Source organism: Leptodactylus fuscus, chromosome 8, assembly GCF_031893055.1.
Source record: "Leptodactylus fuscus isolate aLepFus1 chromosome 8, aLepFus1.hap2, whole genome shotgun sequence".
NCBI classification, from domain to species: Eukaryota; Metazoa; Chordata; class Amphibia; order Anura; family Leptodactylidae; genus Leptodactylus; species Leptodactylus fuscus.
This window is the reverse complement of record NC_134272.1, coordinates 71,264,009-71,276,834: the sequence shown is the minus strand read 5'-3', so window position 1 is coordinate 71,276,834 and position 12,826 is coordinate 71,264,009. Positions and strand designations below refer to the sequence as shown.

At 44.1% G+C, this 12,826-nt stretch overlaps 1 protein-coding gene across 1 annotated transcript in view; it reads left to right on the top strand.

Annotated features, from left to right (window-relative positions):
• Positions 1-12,826, top strand: part of HAT1 (histone acetyltransferase 1) — a 37,375-nt gene that overhangs the window by 20,046 nt on the left and 4,503 nt on the right. The window contains exons 6-8 of the mRNA XM_075284148.1: positions 922-1,043; positions 1,554-1,658; positions 3,335-3,441. Coding sequence (XP_075140249.1) covers positions 922-1,043; positions 1,554-1,658; positions 3,335-3,441 — 334 coding nt within the window. The remainder of the gene's footprint in view (positions 1-921; positions 1,044-1,553; positions 1,659-3,334; positions 3,442-12,826) is intronic.

The following is a 12,826-nucleotide window of genomic DNA, read 5'->3' as shown; positions in this document are numbered from 1 at the left end:
GCCACACTATTACAGTGCAGCCAGTTCACTACGTAGTGTACAGAGCCATCTGATTTCTTACGCACATCGATGTGGGCCAGCTATCAGACCCCACAATCTCAATTGAATGACCTATCCTAAACCTACCTAACATAAAAATTTAACATAACATTAGTAAAGTACATAGAATTGGAGGGTTGCTTTGGGTGGTCGTACACATTAAACTTTATGTATGAAATCCCTGGCTGACAATCATTCAGCAATTGTTAATGGAAAAAGGAGTGGGCATATTGAATTTTAACATGTCCGATCATTTGTTTGCCATAGAAATAGTGGTGGGTAGAAATGTCTGGCAGTGGCCCACTTCCTTTTTCCCATATGTAGCATATGCATGCTTGGATGATCAAAGATCCAAATGTAAAGCACCATGGAATTAATGGTGCTATATAAATAAACAATAATAATAATAATCACAAGTACTGTAGAGCTGGCTGTCACTCGGTGAGGGTCCGATGGCTAGGACCCCTCTCTTGTTCTTTTTCCTTGTGTCGCTGCATTGTAGGGAAATTATATGGAGTTGTGGCCAAGCATTTCCAAAGCTCTTACCCTATGCAAGCCCATGGAGGCAGTTTGGCACCCAGATCAGACTTTTGGCTGCTTAAGACTCACATTGGATAGCCATAGCGGCTAACACACTGCAAACAATTATAGTGCAGTGTAGTGGATGGGATTTATGGATTTCCCGGCCTATGTTTAGGATTACACGAGTGGCGGTCTGCCTTCTTTCACGCCATCCAAACCAACACAGCGCCTACATCATGTAGTGGCCTTCAATGGTACTGCAGGTCTCTCCCAGCAATCTGACAAATTATGGTTTTATGACACAGAACCAGTGTTATGTTCTGTAACGTTTGACCTGACTTTTGTGACCTTTGCTCCTAGGCTGACTTGACTTGTCCAGGCTTCAGAGAGTACCACGAAAGGCTCCAGACCTTCTTGATGTGGTTCATCGAGACAGCTAGTTACATTGATGTGGACGACGAGCGATGGGACTTCTTTCTGGTGTAAGTGCCCTTCTAAATCAACATTAGACTTCCCTCCGTTCACAAAGCTTGGAGTTTTAATTGGTAGATCCCAATTATACGGCAACAGTATAATGATATTTTTTTCCCAGGCATGACAAACCATTGTTTACCAGGCTCACAGTTTCCCTTCATTGTGCTAGCAGAGGCCTCCAGAATAGCGCTGAATTAAACTCTGTTGTCTGTCGGAGCGCTGATTGTGGGCTTAAACAGTAAAATGAGCTTTTTTGCCTGTGTCCCTTTTACTTGCCACCCATTCAACGTGCACAATAGGCAAGTGCACTGAAGTGATGCAAAGAGGGCCGATTTATCCAAGTTGCAGCTCACCAATTAAGTGAATTGTGCATTCAGAATAAAGCAGGTGTACCCATTGGGCCCTCACGGCGTAGCTTGCTGACACTGGAAACTCTGGCAGAGAATGGAAAAGGAAAATGGACCCTGCATGGGAGCTTGCCTGTAATTGACCCGCTTGGCTTTCTGTTTTATCTGCAGATTTGAGAAGTACAATAAGGACGGGACTACACTCTTTGCGACTGTAGGCTACATGACAGTCTATAATTACTATGTGTACCCAGACAAAACCCGGCCACGTGTAAGGTAATTGCCTGAGATGCACGTGCCTTTTCTTTTCTTTTCCTTCCTTATTTTGTTTTTTTTCACAAGTGAATCTCGCCGAAGTTCCCAATTTTACCTATAATGGCGATTAGCATTCTGAAAACACAAGAGGATGGGGTGGGGGGAGAGGACGGCGTGGATCTAGATGGGTTTTCTGCTAGATCCTAATTGTAACATTATTAAAATTTTCTGCAACCTGGGAAAAGATTAGATTTTGGAAGGTAATAAAAGCTCTTTATATTCACCCACAGAAGGCTCTGAGAATTACACTTCTTATTGGAAACAATTGGTTCCAGTCTGTATCTGTGTCTCTCTGTTCCCTTTGTATATGTGTGTGTATATGTCACTCTATATTGCGCACACATTCTATATTGCAGGCTCGCTTCGCTTTGTTGCACACGACCACCAATATGCCACTTAGGACTTAAAGGGGTTGATTTGGGACCATGATACTGAACTCCACTTTCTGTTCTCAGACTATTATCATTAGGTCCATTGGTCAAATGAATGGGGCTGAGCTGCAATACCAAGTACAGCCACTATACACAATGTATAGTTCTGTGCTTGGAAAATAGTGAAATGGCCACAGCAGTCAATATCATAGTCCCAGATAACTCCTTTAAAGGGCTTGTGCCGCTATGGACATTTATCCCTTATCCACAGGACAGGGAATAAGAGTCTGATCACTGGAGAGAAGGGGACCAAAAGTTCCCCTAAAGCCTCCTTGTGTGAATAGTGTGCCATTATGTTTGCATTTACTTTAATGGGCCTGCCAGGACTGCTGTGTCACCAAAACTGCCCACAGCCTCATAGGGGTTTAGGGCCCCAGTGATTGGACACTTTGTCCCTGTCCCATTAAAGGGGTTGTCCCGGATAAATTGATAATTAACCCCTAAACTAAACTCCTTTTTCCCCACCTAACTTCTAATTTGAATTAATTTAAAAAAAAAAAAAAAAATCTGTAATTACCCATGTCCCTGGAGCAGTCATATGACTGCTCCAGGGACACTTTCTGATAATCCAGTGACGTTCTGTTTTACCACTTCCGAAATGGAACGTCACCATCACTTTTCCCCCTGCACTTTTTACCAAGCCTTCCCGAGTCCGGGGAACAGCTCCTCCCCCTCTCCCTGTCTTCTAGCAGTGGGCGGAATAGCTTAGCTAGGGAGATGGCCAGTGGGAGGGGCTAGTAATGGGCAGGACCAATAGACAGTGAGCTAGCGAGGGTGGGAGGGACTAGTAATAGGCGGGACCAATAGACAGTGAGCGAGGGTGGGAGGGACTAGTAAATGGGCAGGATTAGTAGTCAGCAAGTGGGAGGGTCTAGGCAGGATGGGAGGGATTAGGCTAGTGAGACGCAGGTTTTTGCAACACAGTGAGAGGGAGTTAGTGCAGCAATTACAGAGGAAGATGCACAGTAGGAAGCTACTACATGTAAACCAACACAGAGGATACAGCAGCAACCAGAGACACCCAGAAATCACTCCAATAACTGCTAAAGGTTTATGGGGGGTATTTATTAACCCATCACTAGCACTAACACATATATATATATAATTCTGCCTAGAAGACCCCTTTAATGTCTCTACTTTTTGGTATAGGTATAATATTGGTAAATCTCATATTCAATTAATTTTTTTTTCTTCTTTCCTTTGCAGCCAGATGTTGATTTTGCCTCCATTTCAGGGTGAAGGGCACGGGGCTCAGCTTCTGGAAACAGTTCACAGATATTACGTTTCTTCACCCAAAATTTTGGATGTTACAGGTATGGTGGAGCCCCCCTTTTTTTGGAACTAATGAAAATGATGATAATGTGCAGTCATTTCCATTATAACTGCAGGCTTCCATCTGAGGAGCGTTTCACCACAAGGTCCTTCCTTCTGGATCTTCAGGATTCTCATTGATGGTTTCAGTGATTGTATGCATCTTGTTGCTGTTTGTTGGTTCTCAAGTAAATAGATATATTTTCCCTTATTATGTAACCTTTGCAGCGTATTAAATGATGAGTTCTGATTAAAGAGAAGGGATGTTTCTGTCCCATGACATTCTGGTAAGTAACCACACGATATCTAGCTTCAGCGCCCGTTCTGGTTAGAAACATGAGGCTCTTAGAGACATCAGGAATCAGTTTGGGCCTTCCAGCTATGTTGTAGGTTGAGAGGCCTCTGCGGTATAGTATTTTTGTCACTCAGCCTGTCTTAAAGGGATTGTTCATTGTGTAGGTTCGATCAGTGCTGGTCTGACAACTGTTGCTAATATCTCTGGCCGAACTGGAAGTGCAGAGCAAAGTTAATCATTATACTTTGGGGTTTCTTTAGGCCCCAGAATATAATAATCCGAGAAGGGAAGGGGTACACAAATCAAAAAATCTAAAGTGATTCTCCTTCCCTGGGCTCTTCCATATCCTCCAGTGCTCCGGGCTTCTTTGACCCCCTATGTATTCAGAGACCTGTCGTGGAGCCTTGGCGTCACGTTGGGGGTATTGTCATCAAGCTTGGACTCCACAGTGTATGACGCTATAGCAGATGATATTGACACTCGGCCCATGTGACCACCAAGGCCCAATCACTTGTGGTTTGGAAGATGGAACGGGAAGAAGAATATAATTCTGGGGATGCTGTGGTGGACCCAAGAAGGGTGAACAAATGTTTTATAAGTCCTCCAAGTGTTATACTGTAGGACATAAAGCGACCCCACATTGTAATACTCAGCTTTGATAGGTTTGTGAAATTCAACCTTATTTCAATTTTTGGTTGTAATTGAAACCGGTTTGCATCCTCTAGTCCCATCAATGCTAACAATACCAAACTGTGTCCTTTGACATGGATAATGACATCCTTCAGTTGTCGGCTCATTTATGCATTTCCAAGAGGAATAACAGAGGAACGTCACAATGCAGAGTTCTCAGAAAAATGCTCCAGAATTTTTATTTCATGGGGGGTACAATTCTTTACTAAAACAGACCTGTCAGGAGAAGGGACCTCTTTAGTACTGATATAGAGTTAACCTCTCATTGCTTGCCATGTCCTATCGGCCTGATGTACTGGATTCGTTCCTGTAATTCTTCTTTGTGAAGTCACGCTGGACTAGTCCGATTCGGGAGAGAGACCAGGATCCTGCAGTCAAGGTGGTCATTTCAGTTGTGCTTTTACTTGTGTTGGAAAACTTCCCTTGTATTGTCCTGCGCACGGTGGTGAATAATACCGCATTGTACGCCGGTCCCGTCGCCCATGGACCAGTTTAATGTAATTAGAGGTCTCTGTGATTTATTTTGGAAAGAGGTTGAACTTTCTTTATGGGGAATATTGAGAACATTGAGGCAGCACTTGGGGACAATGGACTTTTTTTTTTAATCCTTGCACAAAAGATCCTCTGAGGCCAGCGTCGCTTCCTTAGTATTTTCTACCGATACTTAAGTGTCTAGTGGTGCTCACCGCTATTGTGTACAACACCTCTCCTAACAAACTACAGAAATGGATCCTGTGTCTAACTTTTGGGCTAGATAACAATGAGCTTTTTTGGTGCCGCATTTAATACAGTTTTTAGTAAAGAAAACGAAATAAGATGTTGCTCAGATAAAGCTTTGTTCACGCAGCGATTTGGTTTATACTTCAGAAGTATTCCTTAGCATAGCCATCAATTGGTCATTGCCCAAAATGCAAAACTTACATATACAGTATGTTATAGTGGTTTTTTTGCAGTGGTCTGCTGTATGGGAAAATGCACTTTCCTCTACAGTAATGGAGGCCTATGACAGACGACACTCCTGGCCACTGTGGCCTGTGGCTAATTTCATGGCTTTCCAGGGACCTATGGTATAATACATGAGGTGTGAACGTATATAGATAGCAGCCTCTTTTTATCATCTCTCTATATATAGTGAAACCTCACAAGAAGACATCCTCCTCCTCCTCTCTTATAGTCCAGTTTTCCAGTTACTGATTTTTGGCGTCACTGTACCGCTCCCCTTCCAGAAGACCACCTTTTATGCCATTTTGGGTGATCATTTTGAAGAGGTTTTACTAAATAGTCCTGGATAATGAATATCTTTGTGTTTTATTTTAGTAAAAAAATTACATGGTTATTTCAATTTCAAAAAGATATTACACATGTCGGGAAATTAAAGGGATTCGACCATTAAAACTTTTTTTGTGGATAAGATGTAGGAATAGCCTTTAGAAAGGCGATTCGTCTCTTATCTTTAGATGTGGTCTCCGCCGCGCCGTTCCTCAGAAATACCGTTTATTACCGGTATGTTAATGAGTTCTCTCGCAGCAATGGGGGCGGGCCCCAGCGCTCAAACAGTGAAGAGGGCGTCCCCACCGCTGCCAGCGAAGTGTCTCGAAGCGCCGCCTCCTTCTTCGTCTGCCGCGTCATGTTCAATGACTTCTTCCGGCGCAGGCTCGTAACCGAGCAGAGCAGACTACGCAGGCGCACAGGCCACAGGAAAATTACCGCTAACAATACTGTGCAAGCGGCCATTTTCCCGTAACCTGTGCACCTGCACGCTCTGCTCTGCTAGAAGTTATGAGCCTGCGCCAGAAGACATTGAACATGACGCGGCGAGCGAAGAAGGAGGCGGTGCTTGGAGACACTTCTCTGGCAGCGGTGGGGCACCCTCATCGCTGTTTGAGTGCTGGGGCCCGCCCCCATATAGGGCTCACAATGTATACTTTTTCCCTATCAATGCCTTTGTAGAATGGGAGGAAATCCATTCAAACACAAGGAGAACATACAAACTCCTTGAAGATATTGTCCTTGGCAGGATTTAAACCCAGGACTCCAGCGCTGCAAGGCCGCCGTGCTTACCACTGAGCCACCGTGTTGCCCCTGTATGACCGTAATACTTGTTGGATTCATCCATAGTTTTGCAAGGCCTCTCCTGATCATTGTATCTTACACCATAAAATGAGTTTGGCTCACTTGCGTGGCCGAGAATAGCTCGTGCCCACTGTTTGCTGCTGCATGTGCCAAGCGGGTGGCATAGGCGGTAACTTGGCACGGAGATCCCGTGTGGACGATAAGCACCGAGTCTTCTCCCGTCCTGTCTGAAATGTATCTGTCATGTTAATGAGGAAAGCCTGTTCTAAGAAAATGTTTTCCAGATTACATTGGGGTTTATGATGCGATTACGGGACTTGTCTTTGAAGTCTCGTAATGTTTTCCGTTTCAGATGGGTCTCAGATTCAGCCTGTTACACTAGAGACTAACATTTGCTTATGGGATGTAGAGATAAAATCTGCTCCCCCCTAACCTCTCGCTTGTAAACATATAGATTTTTCTTGTAGACATAGCAAGTCTGCCCTGTACATTACATTATTACTGTGGGAGCGGGAATAATCCTCCCTGAATGCTTCGCCTCTTCTGTCCTTCTGATTTGCAATGTGTTCAGAATAATCCATGCAATATGGATATTCAGACGGATCTACTGAAAGGGATTGGAATGGGGGGGGGGTTAAAGCTTGCAGCAGCCATTCATCATCAGTAATGTAGAGCTTGTAATCTTTCAAGATTTATTGAATTACCACCTAAGAGAGGGCTTCCTGCACTGAGCTCCCAGCCATGACGCTTCAGAGCGGAGTCTCTCCGTAGCCGGGGTGGTCTTCCTTCCTTCTGTAGGACAGATGTTTTTTTGTGTTGCTAATTTTGCAAAGAGTTCATTAAAATAAGTCACTGCTACGGGTTTTCTTCTACTTTGCCTCCAATCTTTTCTGCTTTGTCTTAGTTGAGAGCCCAGAATGAAATGCAAAGAGTTAGGCTTAGGGCTACACGCCAGCTTTTGGCCAGGCTACGTTAAAGGGGGTTTCTCATGAGTATAACCATATTTAAGTGTGTAGACAATAAAAAGGTAAATGTTTTTGTGTAGAGTTTTTTTTAAAGAAATTTTCTCTAACCATCTTAGTGGTGACAGTGTTTGTCATGAGAGGTTGCCAATGGACATGACCATGAACTTTCTATGGTTCAGTACCTAGCTATGATGTCCTTATTGTGGTCGGGTTATTTTCTCATACATGTAGTGTCCTCCTGATAACCAGCCATGATATCCATATTGTGGTCGGGTTATCTTCTCATACATGTAGTGTCCTCCTGATAACCAGCCATGATATCCATATTGTGGTCGGGTTATCTTCTCATACATGTAGTGTCCTCCTGATAACCAGCCATGATGTCCTTATTGTGGTCAGGTTATCTTCTCATACATGTAGTGTCCTCCTGATAACCAGCCATGATATCCATATTGTGGTCGGGTTATCTTCTCATACATGTAGAGTCCCTGCTGGTAACCTTTCCACAATAAACGCTAGCCAGATCAAATTTGGTAGAGTGCCGATTATCGAAATACAGGTTGGTCGACACTCATTTGCATTGGCCTTATTAGAATGGTGGAGGAACAATGTCTGCCGCTGTTGTCCTTCCCTCTTTGGGCTGCCTGGATTATTGGCAGCATTGCCCTAATTTCACAGGGTGATGTGTGTCGTACATGTGGTAAATCACCATGTCCCTGGAAGAGATGGAGATCATTGTCTCCAAGTCTGTGTCCTCTGAAGTACTTTCTACTAAACATCTATATGACTTATGTGAGTCTGTGCCATCCGCTGTAGTCACAGACAGTATACTGACTAAACATCGCAGATCTGATGTGTGTAAATGGCATAAGGAGTGCCATTGAAAATAGAGCAGTTGTCCTCTACCCTGCCTGGTTATTTCCAGTAAACAACAAAAAGAGAGCCGACTGCGCATGCCAGCGGCCACAAGAAAATGGCCGCTTACTTAGTAAGCTGTGTAAGTGGCCATTTTCTTGTGGCCGCCTACAAAGCTTACTGAGTAAGCAGCCATTTTTCTTGTGGCTGCGGGCATGCGCAGCTGGCTCTGCCCGAGGCCTAGAAGATTGAAACTCAGGAAGGAAGAAGACACAGGGAGAGGGCGTTCCAGAAGAAGATGGAGGTGTCGCTGGAGAGTTCTCTCGCAGCATTGTGGACGCCCCCAGTGCTGCGAGAGAACTCATTTGCATACCAAAGAAAACCTGGATTTCTACCAAACGGCGGTGGGGACAAGACATCTAAAGTTAGGAGAAGAGTAGCCTTTCTTAAGGCTATTCCTACATCTTAGGGAGAAAAAAGGGTATCCAATGATAGGATCCCTTTAAGTGTTTAGAACACTCCTTTAAAATGTACCCAGTATTTACTGCACCATGCCTGAATGATAGAAGCTTCCTTTCTCTCCCAAGAAGCTGCCTTCATTTTACTGCTCCGATTTATATTTGCAAATCTCCTCCTATATGTCTAGTAAAGCCTTGGCAGACAGCAGTGATAATGTGCCAAAACAGCTCGTACCATCTTACGCTGTGAATAGATTTATTGAAACCGAAATAGCTGTGGTTGGACCCGAACATCATCGGCAGTGGATACCATATAGTTCTATCTGTCCTGTAATTATAAGATATATTGATATCCCAAAGCAAATTTATGCAAAATGCTTTGTGTATCGATGAATATCTTTGAGCCTAGAAGAGAAAAGCTTATTTTTGTTTCTTTGGAAACACCTGCCTATCTTTCCCTTACCCCCCCTCCCCGCAGCCCCCCACCCCCAACACGACAATCAATGTCAGCTCTTCACATCCTTCCTCCTTCCTTTGTAAAGAGGGCTGTTTGAACGTCGTCCTGCGGCCGCCGCTTCCCCCTGTACTTTACAAAGTGGGCAGTGCCCAGACTTCTTGCACCTTGGTAAGTGTAGGGTGGGAGAACATGAAAGAAAACACTTTGCGAATCTGCTTTTGCTTTGTGGCAGAGGTAGGATTTTTTCAAGTGATTAACATGCATGAGCTATTTTTATGCACATTTTAAGTGCTACTTAAGTGTTTATTACATATTTTCTCTGTGCCCAAAAGGGGTGATTGTATGTGTCTGAAAAGGCAAGCTCCAAATGTGTAGCTTTATATATGTATGGGATTTTTTTTTTCTTCTTCCCACCACTGATAGAGGAGCGTGTTCCTATATATGACTAGCATTATTCCAAGGGTGGATACAAAGTGCTATGACTGTACCTGAATCCAAAACCAAGCATTATAGCCACAGAAATAGTACAACACCATTTTATTGGAAGAATACAGAAGGTTGTGGGGGCAGCCAGTGCCAGAAGTGGATTCAAAAGGAATGGAAATATGTCAGGATTTAGGCTGGGCTCACACTTTTTGACAAAAGTCGCCAATGCTGGAAAATCATGGCAAAAAAAAAAAAAGGCAACCCGACCACAATGCGCTGTCCTATTTTATTTTATTTTTTTGCTTCTTCCTGGATCCACTTCTAGGTCTTACACACCCAAAAATACAGCAAAAACTGCTGTTTCCTTTAAAAAATATATATATATATTTGGCAAGTTTAGTGTAAATTTAAAGTTGACTGTACAAAATAGATTTAGCGGTCCACCTCTCTGTTATTCGGGTCTGCCGACGGAGAGCAGGGGCTAGTATGAACTTAGCGTTTGGCATTAACATCAGCAGAAGTTTCATGGGCTGCTGCAAGCAAATCTTGTGTCGCCAACCAAAGTGCCAAGCATTGGATGCAGTGGTGTAAAGCACCAATTTGGAGAAGACCCTTTTCTTCTTTTTACATGACTGTGCACAAATTGCATAAAGGTAGGGTTGGGTGAGGTTGTTGTGGAAGAACAAACACAGCCCCAACCAGCACCTTTGGGATCAGCTAGAATAGAGATGGTAAGCCTGGCCCTCTCGTCCAACCTCAGTGTTTGACCTCTGGATGAATGGGTAAAAACTCACACAAACACCCTCCAAAATCTTGTAGAAACAGGGTCAGCTCCATATCAATACTTATCAGATGGAATAAAAGCTCTTGTAGATTTGTGTGTGTGTGTATATATATATATATATATATATATATATATATATATATATATATATATATACACACTCACCGGCCACTTTATTAGGTACACCATGCTAGTAACGGGTTGGACCCCCTTTTGCCTTCAGAACTGCCTCAATTCTTCGTGGCATAGATTCAACAAGGTGCTGGAAGCATTCCTCAGAGATTTTGGTCCATATTGACATGATGGCATCACACAGTTGCCGCAGATTTGTCGGCTGCACATCCATGATGCGAATCTCCCGTTCCACCACATCCCAAAGATGCTCTATTGGATTGAGATCTGGTGACTGTGGAGGCCATTGGAGTACAGTGAACTCATTGTCATGTTCAAGAAACCAGTCTGAGATGATTCCAGCTTTATGACATGGCGCATTATCCTGCTGAAAGTAGCCATCAGATGTTGGGTACATTGTGGTCATAAAAGGGATGGACATGGTCAGCAACAATACTCAGGTAGGCTTTGGCGTTGCAACGATGCTCAATTGGTACTAAGGGGCCCAAAGAGTGCCAAGAAAATATTCCCCACACCATGACACCACCACCACCAGCCTGAACCGTTGATACAAGGCAGGATGGATCCATGCTTTCATGTTGTTGACGCCAAATTCTGACCCTACCATCCGAATGTCGCAGCAGAAATCGAGCCTCATCAGTGCAGGCAACGTTTTTCCAATCTTCAATTGTCCAATTTCGATGAGCTTGTGCAAATTGTAGCCTCAGTTTCCTGTTCTTAGCTGAAAGGAGTGGCACCCAGTGTGGTCTTCTGCTGCTGTAGCCCATCTGCCTCAAAGTTCGACGTACTGTGCGTTCAGAGATGCTCTTCTGGCTACCTTGGTTGTAACGGGTGGCTATTTGAGTCACTGTTGCCTTTCTATCAGCTCGAACCAGTCTGGCCATTCTCCTCTGACCTCTGGCATCAACAACGCATTTCCGCCCACAGAACTGCCGCTCACTGGATGTTTTTTCTTTTTCGGACCATTCTCTGTAAACCCTAGAGATGGTTGTGCGTGAAAATCCCAGTAGATCAGCAGTTTCTGAAATACTCAGACCAGCCCTTCTGGCACCAACAACCATGCCACGTTCAAAGGCACTCAAATCACCTTTCTTCCCCATACTGATGCTCGGTTTGAACTGCAGGAGATTGTCTTGACCATGTCTACATGCCTAAATGCACTGAGTTGCCGCCATGTGATTGGCTGATTAGAAATTAAGTGTTAACGAGCAGTTGGACAGGTGTACCTAATAAAGTGGCCGGTGAGTGTATATATATATATTAGTGTGAGTATGTGTGTATATGTGGAGGAATGTTAAACATGTGCCTAGTGCGTCTTGCACCGGATATGTTTGATGAGATTTTCCTTTTCTTGGCGTACAATGTGGCTGCCATATGTTGAGGATCTTACTCTGATGATTTCTGTGGAGGGCTTAAACTTTTTCCTGTTTATGTCATAAAGTGTTTTTCTGAGATGTCATACAGTATTATTGGCTGATGTAGCCAGATTTCTTTTGTTTGTTTGGGGGGGGGGGGTTCTGAACATTTTTGCCAAAATGATTTTTTTTCACATACAAATTAGAGGAAAGTAATAAATATTTAGTCAGAATATTCATTTAACGGGGCCATCCAGAGAGTCTATATGGACGTCGAGGGATTTTAATTGCTGTATCTAGGGGTTTCAGGCTGATTCCCTGGGTCATCTGATTGGAACCAGCACCCCGACCCCCAGGTCCCTCCGCCTCCTATCTGTCCCCAGGTAGTATTGTTGGGGCTCAATGGCTATAGTAAAGTCAGCACCCATGTGGCATATAATAGTGGTGAAAACTGGAGACGTGGGGGGCCGGTTGCAGGTTCCACTTAAGTGACCCGAGGTCGGAACCAGCCTGGATCCCAAGATACTTTCTCTGGGGGGTTTTAGATGCTGTGAGTCGAAATAGACTCACTGGATGGCCCCTTTAAAAAATATGAATGGCATTGAGGGTGAAAACAAACCATGACTGCTTCATGGGGTTTAATCCGGAAAACCCCATAGTAAATGGGAAGCCGAAGTGGTCTGCTGCTGTTCAGGTAATAGGAGCGGAACCGCAGTTCTCTGATGCTACCCCTGTCCTGACTGCTTTGGTCCCCCATCCACTGTAGTACTTTCCGGTACCTGGAGGCTTATCTGTGCATGGTCCTGGTGTCAGACCCCACATATCGGATGCTGAAGGCCTATCCCTTGGCTAACTCATCAGTATTGTCAGGGTCTGGGGTTGCTAGGTGGGGTGGCA